This window comes from Rhincodon typus, chromosome 3, assembly GCF_021869965.1.
Source record: "Rhincodon typus isolate 14 chromosome 3, sRhiTyp1.1, whole genome shotgun sequence".
In the NCBI taxonomy this organism is placed as follows: domain Eukaryota; kingdom Metazoa; phylum Chordata; class Chondrichthyes; order Orectolobiformes; family Rhincodontidae; genus Rhincodon; species Rhincodon typus.
This window is the reverse complement of record NC_063334.1, coordinates 128586993-128605511: the sequence shown is the minus strand read 5'-3', so window position 1 is coordinate 128605511 and position 18519 is coordinate 128586993. Positions and strand designations below refer to the sequence as shown.

At 45.6% G+C, this 18519-nt stretch overlaps 1 protein-coding gene across 1 annotated transcript in view; it reads left to right on the top strand.

Annotated features, from left to right (window-relative positions):
- nup155 (nucleoporin 155) overlaps positions 1-18519 on the top strand; it is a 172217-nt gene that overhangs the window by 14880 nt on the left and 138818 nt on the right. Inside the window, exons 3-6 of the mRNA XM_048594325.1 lie at positions 1694-1785; positions 4520-4617; positions 9618-9770; positions 13967-14067. Coding sequence (XP_048450282.1) covers positions 1694-1785; positions 4520-4617; positions 9618-9770; positions 13967-14067 — 444 coding nt within the window. The remainder of the gene's footprint in view (positions 1-1693; positions 1786-4519; positions 4618-9617; positions 9771-13966; positions 14068-18519) is intronic.

The window sequence follows — 18519 nt, the reverse complement described above, 5'->3', positions numbered from 1 at the left end:
TTAGGGATGGGCAATAAATGTTGCCTCGCCAGCGATGCCCTCATCCTGTGAATGAATAAAGAAAAAAATACCCCGGAACATTTAACAACCATTCCTGCCCCTGAGTTATCCAATTCTCCGTAATGGCCACAACATCGTAGTTCCAAGTACTGATCCATGCTCTAAGTTCATCACAATTACTCCTGACACTTCTTGCATTAAAATAGAGACACTTCAACCTGTCACACTCACTGCAACTTTGCTTTATCAACTGTCTATCCTTCCTCACAGATTCTCTGCATGCTGTATCCGCCTGTACACTGGCTCCCCCATCCTCTGATCCATAGCTCCAGTTCCCATCCCTCTTCCAAACTAGTTTAAACCCTCCCGAAGAGCTCTAGCAAACCTCCCACCAGGAAATTGGTGCCCCTCTGGTTCAGGTGCAACCCATCCTTTTTACGCAGTTCCCACCTTCCCCATAAGTTATCCCAGTGATCCACATATCTGAAGCCCTCCCTCCTACATCAGCTCTGTTGCCATGTGTTCAACTGCACTCGCTCTCTATTCCTAGCCTCACTAGCTCATGGCACCAGTCATAATCCTGAGATTACCACTCTGCTCGTCCTGCCTTTTAGCTTCCAACCTAACTCCCTATATTCACTTTTCAGGTTCTCATCCCTTTTCCTAGTTATGTTATTGGTACCGATGTGTACCACGACTTCTGGGTGTTCTCCCTCCCCCTTAAGAATCCTGTAGACTCGAACTGAGACATCCCTGACCCTGGCACCCGGGAGACAACATACCATCCAGGAGTCTTGTTCACGACCACAGAATCTCCTGTCTGTTCCCCTAACCATTGAATCTCCTGTAACTGTAGCTCTCCTCTTCACCCCCCTTCCCTTCTGAGCCACAGAGCCAGGCTCAGTGCCAGAGACCTGGCCATTATGGCTTTCCCCTGGTAGGTCCTTCACCACCACCACCCCCGCATCTCCGCAACAGCATCCAAAGTGCAGTATACTTATTGTTGAGGGAAACAGCCACAGGGGAGCCCTACACTGTCTGCCTATTCCCATTCCCTTTCCCTCTCCTGATGGTCACCCAGCAACCTTTATCCTGTAACTTGGGTGTGACCACTTCGCTATAACTCCTCTCTGTCATCCCCTCAGCCTCCCGAATGATCCCAAGATCCTCCAGCTCCAGTTCCCTAACGTGGTCTGTGAGGTGCTGGAGTTGGGTGCACTTCTCGCAGGTGATGTCAACAGGGACACTAGTAGTGACCCTTACCTCCCACATCCTACAAGAGGAGCATGAAATTGCTATAGCTTCCATCCCCTCTACTCTAGATTGCCAAAAGAGATAAAGAGAAAGGGGAAATAAAAGCTCACCTTACCAACCCTCCACGCAGTCTTTTTTTTTTTTTTGGTTAGAGCAGGACGATGGATGGGAGACACTACACGTGTAATGTTTCCGGTTTAGCCAATGCCCGAATATATTAGTTCACTTACCCAGCAGTCCCCGTGTCCATGTTTGCTCCTGCTTGGCCTTTGCTCCGCGTATTCACGAGGCAAGTCTTTTATTCCCGGCTGCCCCCTGGCTCACGCTCCTACCACTCTCGCTGCTGAATTAGAATTGTGTTTGTTTCTATTGTGGGTTTCCTATTGACTATGTGCCTTCTATTATGCCAGTTGATGGTGATAGGTACTCTGATTTTCAGGTGTATGACTTGGGCGTTGATGGCCAGGGAATGGGTAGAGTGGCTTCCTTATCTCAGAATTCCATCGTTTCTGCAGCAGGCAACATAGCCAGGTGAGTGAAAGTCTTGCTGATGTCAAATCTGAACTCCCGTTTGTTCTGTGCGGTGCATTGTCTTCACTGAGTCTGTTTTAAGTGGAATTTTTGCAGGTGGTGGGCATCATAGGCACTCCCATGAACAACGTGGAACGTTATCTATCAGCCATGTCAGAGTGGTCAAAATCCTATGATTCCAATTCCCATTTTAATACTTAAACATGTAAAACAGGAAGTATTGTGAGAGTACTGAAGTGCCAGAAAGCCAGTGCCGAGGGAGTGTTGCGCTGTCAGAGATGTTGATTTAGATTGGTCCACTCACATTGCTATGTTCCTTTCAGTCTACCACTCACCGAACAGTCCTCTGGGAGGATGTAAATAACTGCACAGGATGGTTTTGAAGAGCAGGTTAATTTTCCCTGGTGCCTAAGTCAATGTTCGTCATTGAACAAACAGACCAACAGAAGATTTCATTTGGCCACGTTTGGGGTATTGATGTGCACAAGTTTGCTGCCATGGATCCTACACCACACCACTGCATCTGGTGACTGCATTTCAGAATTGCTTTGTGAGCTGCTTTGGGCCTCTTCAGATCATGAAATATGTTGAGTTAAGGATGTGTTTACTATGTGAACGAGTATGCCTCAAGACAAGAGCATTAATTGATGTTGATGGGACTAAGTACAGAACAACTGCTCCTGCAGTCGATAACATAAAAATTGCCAGTTCAATTCTTTCTAATGCTATTTACAATGTTAACTGTTGATACTACTAATGGTACCAATACCAGCTAAACTGTGGGACTGGTAGTGACGTAGAATCATAAAATCATAGAATCATGTTGTACCGAAGAGACCCTTTGGCTGATCGAGTCTGCACTGACAAAAAAAAAGACATTAATCAACACTAGTAGTACTTCTTATGCTTGGCCTAAATGTTATGACATGTCGAGTGCTCATCCAAGTGCTTTTTAAAGGCTGTGAGGTTTCCAGCCTTAATTACCCTCCCAGCCAGTGCATTCCAGATTGCTGCCATCACCCTCCGAGTGGAAAAAGTGTTTCCTCAAATCCCCTCTAAAAAAAATCTCTTGCCTTTTATCTTCAAATTATGCCCCCTTGTTATTGACCCTTCAACTCAGGGGAGCAGCTGCTTTCTATTCATCTTGTCCATGTCCCTCGTGATCTTATATACCTTAATCAGGTCCTCTGTCAGCCTTCTGTGCTCGAAAGAAAACACGAGCTTGTGCAGACTCTCTTCATAGTTCAACTGCTGCATCCCAGGCAACATCCCAGTAAAGTTTCTTTGCACATCATCTGGTGTAATCACATCCTTCCTGTAGTGCAGTGACCAGAACTGCGCACAGTACTCCAGCTGTGGCCTAATCTAAGTCCTGTATGGCTCCAATATAACGTCCCAGCACTTAGAATGTATGTCTTGACTGATAAAGGCAAATGTCTTGCAATTATCTTAACTTTCCTATTGACCGGACCTGCTGCCTCCAAGGGTCTGTGGACAAGCACTCCAAAATTCCTCTGTTTCTCTGAGCTTCTTAGTGTCATGCCATTCATTTCATCGCTTATTAGTGGGGCTACCCCACCATTTTATCCTTCTGTCCTGTCTTTGCGGAACGTCGTATATCCCTGAATATTAAACTCCCAGTTCCTACTCCTTTTCCTGTTTTTATGGTATAGTGGTTTGATACAAAGGCACTGAAGTGGGTGATGAGCCATGGTCATATTAAATGACAGCAGATCTGACAGGCTGAATGACCTGCACTTGTTGTTTTTTTCCCTCCTCTGGTTTATTTGTGTTGGTGTGTATGTGTGTGCTCTTGAGTGCGCTCTTGAATATTCCTCTGTGTGTGTGTGTGCGCGCGCGCGCATGTACTTTCTGGGATATTCTTGTGTGTGTATATACTTCCTATAATATTCCTGTGTGTATGCATATACCATAAGACTATAAGAGATAGGAGCAGAATTAGGCCATTCAGCTCACTGAGTGTGTTCCACCGTTTGACCATGGCTGATATGTTTCTCGACCCATTTCCTGCATCACGCCATACCCTTGATTCCCTTACTAATCAAGAACCTATCTATAAAAACTGAAAGAACTGCAGGTGCTGTAAATCAGGAACAAAAACAGAAGTTGCTGGAGAAGCTCAGCAGGTCTGGCAGCATCCGTGAAGAAAACATCTGAGTCAACGTTTCGGGTCTGGCGACCCTTTCTTGGAACTGATGTTAACTGTGATTTTGTTATTCACGGACACTGCCAGGCCTGCTGAGCTTTTCCAGCAACTTCTGTTTAAGAATCTATCTATCTCTGTCCTAAACACATTCAATGACTTGGCCTCCACAGCCTTCTGTGGCAATGAGTTCCACAGATTCACCACCCTATAGCTGAAGAAATTTCTCCTTATCTCATTTCTATAGTACCATCCCTTCACTCTGAGGTTGTGTCCATGGGTCCTGGTCTCTACTACATGTGAAAACACCTGGGGCGTTCCTGTCATTATGCCTAATACTTTTTGGAATGTTCCTGTGTGCATGTATATATATTTTCTGGGATATTTCTGTGTGTCTGCATGTAATTTCTGGGATATTCATGTGTGGTTTAGGGTTAGGTCTGGGTGCTTATTCTAACTCTCTGGAATTTTTGGTGTGTGTATTCCACCTGTCTCTGGGATATCTTTGCTTTGGAAATACTGTGATATAGTATTGATGTTTCTTCTTAATGATCCTTTTGTCTTTCTCAGGACTATAGATCGAGCTGTGTTCAAACCAATTGTCCACATAGCAGTGATTGAGAACTCGGAGTCCGTGGATTGCCACCTGTTGGCTGTGACACATGCAGGTGAGAAGGGGCAGAGTAGGTTAATTTGTGGAATGTAGCAGAATCATAGAATCCCTACAGTGTGGAAACAGGCCATTTGGCCCATCGAGTCCACACTGACTCTCTGAAGAGCTTCCCAATCCTACCTCTGTAACCCTGCATTTCCCTTGGCTAATCCACCTAGCCTGCACATCCCTGGACACTTTGGGCAATTTATTATGGCCAGTCCACCTAACCTGCACATCTTTGGACCATGGGACGAAACCGGAGCACCCAGAGGAAACCCACACAGACACAGGAAAAACGTGCAAACTCCATGTAGATGGTCATCCAAGGGTGGAATTGAACCCACGCCCCGGCACTGTGAGGCAGCAGTGCTAACCACTGAGCCACCATGCCACCTTGTGTACTGGTGCTCAGTGCAGAGTTGGTTATTTCCTGGAGTATAGTGCAAGTGCTAGTGCTCAGAAATTGGGTATAGAGTGAAGACTGAGATACAGTAATGGGGTGGTACTGAGAATTTTTGATGCCAGATTGGCAGTATTAAGAGAGATTGTGGTTAAGTTTGAATCCACCAAAACTGATTAGGGGGGACTGTACTATGATTCCTTCTACCAGTCAAATGGTATGAACACCTCATAGAGGGTGCAGAAAAGATCACTGAATTGTCCAACAGATGAATTCTTTAGTTATATAGATATCTGAATAAACTATAATTGTTCACCTGAGACTAGACTAAGTTGAAAGGATATTTGGCAGAGGTGATTTAAATTATGAATAAATATGTAGACAATCATAGTGAAGTGAGGTGTGGAATACTGTCTGAGTATTAAAAATGTATTGAAAGACAGTGTGAATTGAATTGAGATGAAAAAATGAATTTATACGTGGGAATAGCAGATATTACTGAGGTATCAAATGAGTACTTTGTATTCTTTTTAAGCAAGGATGGAGGTGCTGCTGAAGTCATTGTGAAAGGGTTGAAGGGAGAGGTTGTTGCAATACAGAATAGGCTAAAAATTGATCAAGGGGAACATATTAGATAAAAACCAAAAGAACTGTGAATGCTGTAAATCAGGAACAAAAACCGAAATTGCTGGAAAAACTCAGCAGGTCAGGCAGCATCTGTGAAGAAAAAAATCAGAGTTAATGTTTCGGGTCCGGTGACCCTTCCTGAGAACTGACGGTAGCTTGGAAAACGTCGGTTTATGTGCAGAAAATTAGGAGGGGGTGGGGTAGGGAGTAAACGATAGGATAAAAGATAGAGCCCAAAGAGAGAGAAGAGCAGTTGGATTGACAAAAGAGTTGATAAGGTTCTCACTAGGAGGGTGAATAGCAGTATGTGGGGACTGTTAGTGACTAACAATAGGTGGTGAGTAATGGCAGGCTGTGTGATAACAAAGCCTGGTGTGTGGTGTAGAGGTCTAGGACATGGGTGAGTTTAGGTCCTAAAATTATTGAACTCGATATTGAGTTCAGAGGGCTGCAGGATCCCCAAGCAGGGAGGGAAGGCAATGGCCTAATGGTATTATTGCTGGACTGTTAATCCAGAGACCCAGATAACATTCTGGGGACTCCAGTACGAATCCCGCCATGGCAGATGGTGGAATTTGAATTCAATAAATATCTGGAATTAAGAATCTGAAGATGACCGTGAATCCGTTGTTGATTGTCGGAAAAAACCCACCTGTTTCACTAATGTCCTTTAGGGAAGGAAACTGCTATCCTTACCTGGTCTGGCCTATATGTGACTCCAGACCCACAGCAATGTGGTTGATTCTTAGGGATGGTCAATAAATGCTGCCTTGCCAGCAACGCCCTCATCCTGTGAATGAATAAAGAAAAAAAAGCAGAATATGAGATGTTGTTCTTCCAGCTTGCACTGAGCTTTGCTGGAACACTGCAGCAAGCTAGAGACAGAGATGTTGGCCAGGGAACAGGGTGGTGTGTTAATGTGGCAGGCAACAGGAAGCTCAGATAACAAGCAGGATGAACACAGCAGGCCGAGCAGGAAGGCTGATGTTTCAGGCCTAGACCCTTCTTCAGAAGACCCTTCTTTTTTTTCTGAAGAAGGGTCTAGGCCCGAAACGTCAGCCTTCCTGCTGCTCTGATGCTGCTTGGCCTGCTGTGTTCATCCAGCTCTACACCTTGTTATCTCGGATTCTCCAGCATCTGCAGTTCCTACTATCTCTGAAACAGGAAGCTCAGGGTCATTTTTGCAACCAGAACGTAGATGTTCTGTGAGGTGGTCATCCAGTCTATGCTTCGTTTCCCCAATGTAGAGGAGGCCACATTGTGAGCAGCGAATGCAGTAGACTAGATTCTGGGAAGTGCGGGTGAAGTGTTGCTTGACCTGGAAGGTATGTTTGGGCCTTTGGATACTGGGGAGGGAGGACGTAAATGGGCAGGTGTTGCACCTTAGCCGGTTGCAGGGGAAGGTGCTGTGGGGGGAGAGGGTGTTAGGAGTGAAGGAAGTGTGGACCAGGGTGTCCCAGAGGGGAACAGTCCCTGCGGAAGGTGGAGAAGGAAGGGGAGGGGAATATGTGTCTGGTGGTGGCATCTAGCTAGAGGCGGCAGAAATGGTATCTGATGCTCTTCTGGATGTGGCTGCTGGTGGGATGGTAGGTAAGAACAATGGGAATCATATCGCTGTTGCGGGAAGGAAGAGAGGGGGGTGAGGGCGCAAGTGCGGGAGATGGGTCAGACCTGGTTGAGGGCCCTGTCGACAACAGTGCTGGGAAATCCCCCTCAGTTGAGGAAAAAGGTGGACATTTTGTAAGCTCCCTTGTCAAAGTTTGCCTCAATTTCTCTGCCCCCCACCTCACCAAATTCAACCTATCTCCCTCCAAACTGACTGCACTTCATGGTCTTAGATCGAACCCTGACTTTGTTATTAAGCCTACCTATAAGGATGGTGCTGTTGTAGTCTGGCGGACTGACCTCTATATTGCAAAGGCTCTGTGCCAGCTCTCGGATACCTTCTCCTATCTTCCCTGGACGATGACCTCATCATGACACATCAGGCCATTGTGTCAAACTACGGTAACTGATTTCATTTCATCTGGTGACATCCGCCTACCTCGACCCCCCACCTCAACTGCCCCCATAGTCCCCCAGCCCCTGCACAGCTTGCTTCTATCTCCTTCCCAAAATCCACAAACAAGACTGTCCAGGCAGACCCCTTGTTTCAGCCTGCTCCTGCTCCATAGAACTCATCTCTTCCTACATTGACTCAGTCTTCATCCCCTGCTCCAATCCCTGCCCACATACATTAGTAATTCCTCTGATGCTTTACGCCGGTTTCAAAACTTCCAGTTTACAGGCTCCAGCCGTCTCCTCTTTATTGTAGACGTGCAATTTCTTTACATGTCTGTTCCCCACCAGGAGGGTCTTAGGATTCTCCGCTTCTTCCTGGAGCAAAGACCTGAACTGTCCCCACCCACCACCACCACCCTCCTCTGCTTGTCCTCGCCCTCAAGAACTTCTCTTTTAACTCCTCTCATTTTCTTCAGGCCAGAGGAGTGGCCATGGGTACCCACATGGGCCCCAGTTATGCCAGTCTCTTTGTGGGGTACATAGAACATTCCTTGTTCCAGTCCTATTCTGGCACCCACCCACAACTCTTTCTCTGATATATCAATGATATCATCGATGCTCTCTCATCCAGAATTGGAAAAGTTCTTCGATTTCGCTTCCAATTTCCGCCCTGCCCTCACTTTCACCTGGCTTATCTCTGACTCACTGGACCCGAAACATTAACTCTGAATTTTTCCTTCACAGATGCTGTCAGACCTGCTGAGTTTTTCCAGCAACTTCTGTTTTTGAACATATTAGTTAAGTTGTCTGTACTTAGTTTAAAGTCACCAAAAACAGATGAGATGCAAACTGAAAGAACTTTGGATGCAGTAAAACAGAAACAGAAATTGCTGGAAAAACTCAGCAGGTCTGGTAGCACCTGTGAAGAGTAATCAGTGTTAACGTTTCAGGTTGAGTGACTCTTCCTCCGAACTGGGACGGCAGGAGAAAGATTTGATCAGTTAGGCCTATATTCACTGGAGTTTAGGGGAATGGGAGGAGGCGGTCTCATAGGAAGTGATAAAACTCTAACAGGACTAAACTGGGTCAATGCAGGAAGGATATTCTCAATGAACAGGGGCTCCAGAACTAGGCGTCATGCTTCAAGGATCAGAGTAGGCCATTTAGGCCTTAGATGTGGAGCAATTTCTTCCTTATTAGTTTCTTAGTCCTCCTTTGCTGTTGTCTAAAAATTCCCCATTCCTCCGATTTATTGTCATAACATTCAAAACGATGAGCCTAATGTGGGTAAGTGGAACTGGTGTAGGTAGTAGTATATTTTTTGTGGTACATCCCTGATGTTCATTCCCTTATTACTATTTCTGGCCACTTTGTAAGCCTTCTCTTTTAATTTTATACAATATGTATAACTTCCTTTCTTGTCATGATGTCTCTGCACTGATCCATTGTCTAATTGCACAGGCTGCTGTCTGTACATTTGGTCCATTGCTGCCTCTTGACGAGTCTATCATCTAGCAATGCAGATTGCTGTCTCTACTTGTCCACATCTAACTGCGCTGACATAAGAATATAGCAAAATGGCAACAGGAATAGGCCATTCACTATGATCATGGCTCATTGAACTTTACAAATCCCTTTACTCGCCCCATCCCCACAACCCTGTGCACACTGGTGATCAGAAATCTCAATCTCTACATTAAACATAGTCAAAGACTGAGCTTCCAATTCATTCCATGGTACAGAATTCCAAAGGTTCACAGCCGTCTTGAGTAAAAAAAAGTTCTCTTCATCTTGGACCTAAGCGGTATCCCCCTTATTTTTAAATTCTCCCCCTGGTTTGAGACTCCCCAACTAAGGGAAACTGGTCAGTAGTATTGCGACAATACCTGCTGTCCAGCTGTATTCCATTGTTTAGCTCACTGTCTTCTGTCTCTACGGTGATATGTTGTTTAACTGCACTGACTGTTGTCTTTTCTTGGATCCAGGTGTTCGACTGTATTTCAGCACTACACCCTTCAAGCACGCAGGTGTACGGCCCAGTGTGCTGGTGCTTGTACATGTCCGCCTGCCACCAGGATTTTCTGCCTCAGCTACTCCTCAGAGACCCTCCAAAGTTCACAAAGCTCTTTACACCAAAGGTATGTCTACCACAGGTGAAAATACGACAGTGTCCTTTGTTACTTATCTGCCCTGTAGAACGTTTTACAAAACCAAAATGACTCTTGCTCCTTGCCAAAGGGTCCTTCATATCCTGCAGGGTCTGAATTGGATATTATATGATTTGTACATTGGGATTCTGTATCGACTTGTGATGTCAGTTGCTGTGCGTAGGTTATCTCTTTCAATTCTGCTAACAGACTGCATGTTCTCACATCGTCATTGCTTTTGGATCTCCGTGTAATGGTAGTTGAAGGTCCGTTGAGTTGGTATTGTGGCATGAATCTCAATTAAGAACGTAAACAAGTATCTGGAATGTGCTCCGCCATTCTCTGTGATCACGGCTGGTCTTCTGCCTCAGCTCCCCTTTCCCTTCTGCTCCCAATGTGACTCCAGACTGTCAGCAATGTAGTTGACTCTTAACTGCCTTCTCGGCAATTGGGGATGGGGAGTAAATGCTGGCCTAACCAGTAGTCATAGAATCACAGTACAGAAGAGGCCCTTCAGCCTTTTGAGTCGGTACCACCAGACATACGTAGACTTATCCCACTTTGCCGCACTAATCCGATAGACTTGAACACTTCAGGTATTCATCCAAGTCCTCTTTAAAGGTTGTGAGGTTTCCTGCGTTCCAGACCTCCGCCACCTTCTGGTTGAAATCATTTTCCTCAAATTCCCTCTGAATCTCCAGCCTTTCACATTAAAATTATGACCCTTCAACTAAGGGGAACAGCAGTTCACACTAAACCTAACTCCAGCCTATGCCCCTCAAAATCCTGCACACTTCAATCTTTGACCACCTCCCCCAACTTTCTCTGCTCCAAAGAAAAACAACTTGAGTCTATCCAACCTCTCTTCATAGTTGAATTACTCTGTCCCAGACAATGTCCTAATGAATCTCCTTTGCAACCCTTCCATTTCAGTCACATCTTCCCTGTGGTGTAGTGACCAGAACTGGTTCCCTGGGTTGTACCGTTCATTATGCATTTCCTTCCCTTGTTTCTCTGGCCCCCTTACATCACCACCTATATCTGGATTGAATTCTATTTGCCACTGATCAGCCTATCTGACCAGCCCATCTAACCCTGTAGTCCTCCTGTGTTCTAAGCCAATCCCTGTCATGATTTGCCATCCCACCAATTTTCATCTATTCCATGAACTTGCTGATCAGCTCTCTATATTTAAGTCTAAATCATTGGTATAAATCACAAACATCAAAGGCCTGTACACTGATCCCTATGGGACCCCACAGATGCCCAGGTGGAAAATGACCCCCTCAGGCAACATCCTCTACTTCATGTAGATGCTTTCAGGTAAATCCATCTCAGAACAGTGGAACGCATTCAAGAAGGAAATATGGAGAGTGCAAGGCCAACATGTGGCTTCTTGACACTCAGCCAATTGTGGATCCAATTTGCCAAATTTCCTTGGGCTCTTAGCTTTGCGATCAGTTTTCCATGCAGAATCTTGTCAAAAATGCTCAAGTACAAGGAGACTGCATCATAAGCATTGCCCCCATTACACCTAGTCACCTCTTTGGAAATTCAAGTTAGCCAGACATGATCTCTCCTTAACAAAACCATGCTGCCTCTGGATTAATCTCTGCCTATCCAAATACAGATTAATTCTGTCCATCAGAATTGCTTCCAAAAATCTCCCCACCACTGAGATTAGAGTGACTGGCCTGCAGTTTCCTGGTTTATCCCTTGCTCCCTTCTTGAATAACGGTAACTGCATTGGCTGTCCTCCTTTCCCCTGGCTCTTCTCCTGATTCAAGCGAGGAATTGAATATTTTTGCAAGTACCCTTGCTAATTCCTCCCTTGACTCAGTGAACAATCAAGGATATGTTTCATCCGGCCCTGGACACTTACCAACTTTCAAGCTGGCAGACCACCCTAGTGGTGCCATGGTGACTCGGTGGTTAGCACTGCTGCCTCACAGCACCAGGGACCCAAGTACAATTCCATCCTTGGGCGACTGTGGGGAGTTTGCACGTTCTCCCTGTGTCTGCGTGGGTTTCCTCTGGGTGCTTCAGTTTCATCCCACAGTCCAAAGATGTGCAGGTTAGGTGGATTGGCCATGCTAAATTGCCCGTATTGACCAGGGATGTGCAGGCTAGGTGGATTAGCCAAGGGAAATGCAGGATTACAGGGATAGAGTAGCGGGGTGGGTCTGTGTGAATGCTCTTCAGAGGGTTGGTGTGGACTCAATGGTCCAGATGGCCTGCTTCCACACTGTAGAGATTCTTTGAAGAAGTTCCTTTCTGTCTATGCTAATTTCTTTAATTGTAGCACAGAGCAAATCCCTGAGTTCTTTACTCATTTCATCCCTCTCATCCGTGAACATCAACCCAGAATATTCAATTAGAACGTTACTTACAGATTGCTTTTTGTGGTGCCTAATGGGCCCTCTTCGTCTCCTCATTATCCTTTTACCCTTTGTGTACTGGTAAAACAAGTTAGGATTTTCCTTTATTTTACCTGCCCCTTTCATTGCCCTCTTTTAAAAATCACTTTTGCATGTTCTCTATACTTGTCTAGGGCCTGTGCTGTTCTGAGCCCTCGCTATCAGACATAATGCTGCTTTTTTCTCTTAACCTGATGCTGAAAATCCCTCATTATCCAGAGTTCACAGGATTTGATGGTCCTACCCTTTATTGGAACATGTTGGTTCTATACTTGCCATATTTCCTTGTGAATGCATCCCACTGTTCTGTGACGTGTTTACCTGAAAATATCTGCTCTTCGTCCACTCTGGCCAGATTGTAGCTGATCCTGTTAAAATCAGCCTCCACTGCCGCCCCCACCCCAAAAAAAAAAGTTTAGGACTTTGATTTGGCTGACCCTTGTCCTTCTCCATAACAATCTTGAATCTAACAGACTTATGATTGTTGTCTGCAAAATTCTACCCCACTGATACTTAATCCACTTGCCCATATTCATTACCTAAAATTAAGTCCAGGACCAGCTCCTCACTTGTAGGGCCTTCTGCATATTGACTTCGAAAGCTCTCCTGGATGCATTTCAAGAATTCTGCTCTCTCTCTAAACCTTTCACATTATGACCACCCCAGTTAATGTTGGGGAAATTGAATTCACAATTCTCACTACCCTATTACTTGTACATTTCCCTGAAATTTACATACATATCTTATATTCTGTTTCTCTCAGACTGTACACTCCCAGCAATGGTTTTAGTTTGTAAATTCAACCCAGATGGTTTCATTTGAGGAGCCTCCAAAGATGTAATCACTCCTTACTGCTCTAATAGATTCCCTGATTAAAATTGCAACACCACCTCCTCTTTTGCCCTCTTTCTTGACACGCTGAAGACTCTGTGTCCTGGATGCCAATATTTGAGATGCCAATATTGACCCACTATCAACCATGTTTCAGTGATAATAGTGACATCATACCCTCATGTTTTAATTTGTGCCCTTAGCCCATCTGCCTTGTTTGCCAGATTCCTGGTATTAAAATAAATAACATCCAGCCTTGCCAAACTCCCTTGTACCTTAACCAGCCTGTAATGTCTATGCCTTCCTCGTTCACTCGCTGTCTGTTCTAATTTTGGCTGTTCATCTTCTGCTGCTGGGCATTCTGTTAGGTTCCAACCGTCCCCAGGTCTGTCAGCGTTAGGAGAGAGTGACACAGAGTCACTGTTTCGAGTCCATTCTGACTCTTTTTCAGAACTGTTCTGAAGAAGGGATTCACAACCATCTTCCCCACAGCTTTGCCATGCCTTGAAAGAATAAAGGTGCCTGATAACTTGAAAATGCCCATTTATCTCTGCTCCCTATTTCATGCCCCCGAACCAAGCTTCAATCCATGCAAATCTATTACCTCTAACTTTTTGAGCCCTTATGCTGTACTTTTCTTTGTTGCTCAATGAAATGCATTGTCTGAATTGAATTAAATGACAACCACAGGCTCCAGGAATATTCCAGAAAGAAATTTGCCCCCACACAGGAATATCCCCAGAGAGAACGCGTTTTGGGTGATGCAGTAGGATGGTCAGTAATTGCCTAGTGCCGAGCTGTTGTAATTATTTTCCATCTCAATCAGGCAGTGCAATTAGTTAAATTGCATGGGTCGTTCAGTTTGTACCTGAGGGTGGGCATGCTGCATGGCTGCTGTGTAGCAGGAAAACTGATATGATCCAATATCTGTTGTTACAGGTATTCTGCTACTGGCTGCCTCTGAGAATGATGACAATGATGTCCTCTGGTGTATTAATCATGATTCCTTTCCATTCCAGAGACCCCTCATGGAAGTACAGGTAAGACTGACTCTGCTAATGAGCGTTATTACTTGGCTGCTGATTAAACTGATTCTGTTTGTAAGGGTTATAGAATTATAGACGCATACAGCATAGGAACAGGCCCTTTGGCTCACTCTTCTATGTTGACTGACAAACTCCAAGTTACACTACTCGCAGTTACCTTCACTTAGTCCATACCTGCTGTGACCCAGCACCATCCAATGCTTCTCAAACGTTGCAAAAGTACCTTCATCCATCACTCTCTTAGGCAGAATGTTGCATATATTTATCACTGTCTGGGTGAAATTGTTTTTCACCAATCTCTTCTGAACCACTTACTCTTCATATCAAACTTATGCTCCCTTAATCTTTAGTCATCACTGCCGTGGGGAAGAGATTCTCTTGATAAACGTGTTTGTGCCTTTCATACTTTATGTATCTCAGGCCCTACATCGGCCTTCTCTATTCCAAGAAAAATAAACCCTGGCCTGTCCAGTTCTCCTCACAACTGAGAATTTCCATTCTTGTCAACATTCTGGTGAAGCTGCTCTGCACCCTCTTTGCAATAATGTGGCGACCAGAACTAGAACATAGAACATAGAACAGTGCAGCACAGTACAGGCCCTTCGGCCCACAATGTTGTGCCGACCTATTATCTTACTAAGATCAGTCTACCCTGCATACCCCACATTTTACTATCCTCCATGTGCCTATCCAAGAGTCGCCTAAAAGTCTCTCAAGTATCTGACTCCACTACCACTGCCAGCAATGCATTCCAACACCCACCACTCTCTGTGAAGAACATACCTCTGACATCTCCCCTATACCTTCCTCCGATCACCTTAAAATTATGCCCCCTCGTAATAGTCATTTCCGCCCCGGGAAAAAGTCTCTTACTATCCACTCTATCTATGCCTCTCATCATTTTGTACATCTCTATCAAGTCACCTCTCATCCTTCTTCGCTCCAATGAGAAAAGCCCTAGCTCCCTCAACCTTTCCTCACAAGACCTGCCATCCAGTCCAGGCAGCATCCTGGTAAATCTCCTCAGCACTCTCTCTAAAGCTTCCATATCTTTCCTATAATGAGGTGACAAGAACTGAACACACTATTCCAAGTGTGATTTAACCAATGTTTTATACATTTTTTTTTTATTCATTAACTGAATGAGGACATCATTGGCTAGGCTGCATTTATTGCCCATCCCTAATTGCCCAGAGGGCAATTCAGAGTCAACCACATTGCTGTGGGTCTGGAGTCACATGTAGGCCAGACCAGGTAAGGATGGCACTTTCCTTCCGTAAAGGACATTGGTGAACCAGGTGGGTTTTTCTGACAATCAACAATGGATTCATGGTCATCATTAGATTCTTAATTCCAGATATTTTATTGAATTCAAATTCTACCATCTGGCGTGGCAGGATTCGGACCCAGGTCTCCAGAACGTTATCCAGGTCTCTGGATTTACAGCCCATCGATAATAACACTAGGGCATTGCCTCCCCAGAGCTGCAACATGACCTCACGGCTTAGACTCAATTCCCCTACCAATGAAAGCCAACACACCATACGCCTTCTTTACAACTCTATCAACTTGGGTAGCAACTTTAAGGGATTGATGGACTTGGACCCCAAGATCCCTCTGTTCCTCCATACTGACGAGAATCCTGCCTTTAACCCTGTATTCTGCATTCAAATTCAACCTTCAAAAATGAATCACTTCAGATTTTTCTGGGTTGAATTCCATCTGCCACTTCTTTGCCCAGCTCTGCATCCTGTCAGTGTCCCGTTGCAATCTACAACAGCCCTCCACGCTGTCCACAATTCCACCAACCTTCGTGTCATCCGCAAACTCACTAACCCACCCTTCCACTTCCTCATCCAAGTCATTTAGAAAGATCACAAAGAGCAGAGGTCCCAGGACAGATCCCTGCGGAACACCACTGGTCACTGAGCTCCAGGCTGAATACTTTCCATCTACTACCACCCTCTGTCTTCTATTGGATGGCCAGTTTTGTATCCAGACAGCCAAATTTCCCTGAATCCCATGCCTCCTTACTTTCTGAATGAGCCTACCATGTGGAACCTTATCAAATGTCTTGCTAACATCCATATACAACACATCCACTGCTTTACCTTCATTGTTGTGTTTTGTCACATCCTCAAAGAATTCAATAGGCTTTGAGGCATGACCTGCCCCTCTCAAAGCCATGCTGACTACTTCTAATCAAACTGTGCTTTTCCAAATAATCATAAATACTATCTCTCAGAATCCTTTCCAATAATTTGCCCACCACAGAAGTAAGACTGACCGGTCTGTAATTTCCAGGATTATTCCTATTCCCTTTCTTGAACAAGGGAACGACATTTGCCACCGTCCAATCTTCTGGTACTACTCCGGTGGACAGTGAGGATGCAACGATCATTGCCAAAGGACCAGCAATCTCTTCCCTTGCTTCCCGTAATAGCCTTGGGTATATCCCGTCTGGCCCAGGGGTCTTATCTATCCTCATGTTTTTCAAAATTTCTAGCACATCCTCCTTCCTAAAATCAACCTGTTCAAGCAAATCCGCCTGTTTCATGCTGTCATCACAAACGTCAAGGCCCCTTTCATTTGTGAATACTGAGGCAAAGTATTCATTAAGCACCTCTTCTACCTCCTCTGACTCCGTGCACAAGTTCCCTCCACTATCCCTGATTGGCCCTACCCTCACTCTGGCCATCCTCTTGTTCCTCACATAAGCATAGAACGCCTTGGGGTTTTCCTTGATCCTACCCGCCAAGGCTTTCTCATACCCCCTTCTAGCTCCCCTATGTCCATTCTTCAGTTCCTTCGTGGCTACCTTGTAGACCTCTAGAGCCCTGTCCGATCCTTGCTTCCTCAACCTTAAATAAGCTTCCTTCTTCCACTTGACTAGGTGTTCCACATGTCTTGTCATCCAAGGTTCCTTCACCTTACCATCCTTTGCTTGCCTCAGTGGGTCAAACTTATCCAGTATCTGTAGCAACTGCTCCCTAAACAATCCCCATATTTTTGTCGTGCATTTCCCTGGGAACATCTGATCGCAATGTATGCTCCGTAGTGCTTGCCTAATAGTGTTGTAATTCCCTCTCCTCCAGTTAAATACTTTCCCATACTGTCTGCTTCTATCCTAACTGCACACAGTATTCCAACCGAGACCTTTCAGTGGTTCATAATGTTAAGCCCGAGTAATGAAGGTAACCATCCCGTCTGCCGCCTTCACCACCCTTTTGATCTGTGCTGACTCTTTCCTTTAGCCATGCATTCATCAGACCTGTCTCCCCATTCCTCTGCTGATCAACACATGTCACTGGAAGTAATCTGGAAATGACAACTTCCTTTTTAATCTGCCACATCACCTGCTAAATTCTTGCTGTAGGACCACATTTCCTTCTTTAATCTATTTCGTTGGCTTTGACATGTACCTTGACTGCTGGATTTTCACCCTCGCCGTTCAGAATGCTCAGCAGCGACATTGAGGCATCCCAACTTTGAAATCAGGGAGGATAACATACCATGTTAAGAGTCATGTTTGCTGCCACAGAACTGTCTCAGTTCTCTTTATAATCAAATCCTCTGTCACTAAAACTCTGTGTTTTTTACCTCACCTGTTTTGCAGCAAAGCCAACCTCGGTGCACAAACTTGGCTGTTGCTGCTTTCCCCAGAGAGGCCACATGCCCTCACGCACAGGCGCACCAGTATCCAGAATGATATATTTGTTGGAAAGGGTGATGACCACAGTGGCGTCCTGCACTGCCTGCCCACACGTACCCCTCTTCCTGGTGGTCACCCAATGCTTTTCTGCCTGTATAGCCCTTACTTATGGTGTAAACAGCTCATTAAACATACTATCCATGGTGTCCTCAGCATCTCAGAGTCTGTACACAGCTCCAGCCACTCCGTGCGGTCAGTCGGAGCTGCAGCAGAACACATTTCCTGCACACACAGTCACTATAGATACTGGAAGTGCCCCGGAATTCTCTCATATTGCAGAAGGAGCATTCCATGGGGCTGAGTTCTCCTCGCATTGTGAACATTATCAATTACGGAAGATAAACTAGGCACCAATTACTCAACTGTAGCCACTATCAAAGTGGATTTCTCGCTCTCCCTCTCGCGGTCTGTCTCCCGCGTGCTCACTCTACCGCATGCGCTCACTTTCTCCCACATGTGCTGTCTCTCTTGCGTTCTCCTGCGCGCGCGCTCTTGCTCTGTCTCCCGCGTGCGCGCGCGCTTTCTCGCTGTCTCCCACGTGCACTCTCTCCCTGTCCCGCGCACTGTCTGGCTTTCTCCCGCGTGCGTGCGCTCTCGCTCTCTCCTGCTTTCACGCGCTCTCGCTTTCTCCCTCGTGCGCGTGCTCTCCCTGTCCCGTGCTCGTGCCCTCCCTGTCCTGCGCGCGCACGCTCTCGTGCCCTCCCTGTCCCGCGCGCGCGCGCTCTCGTGCCCTC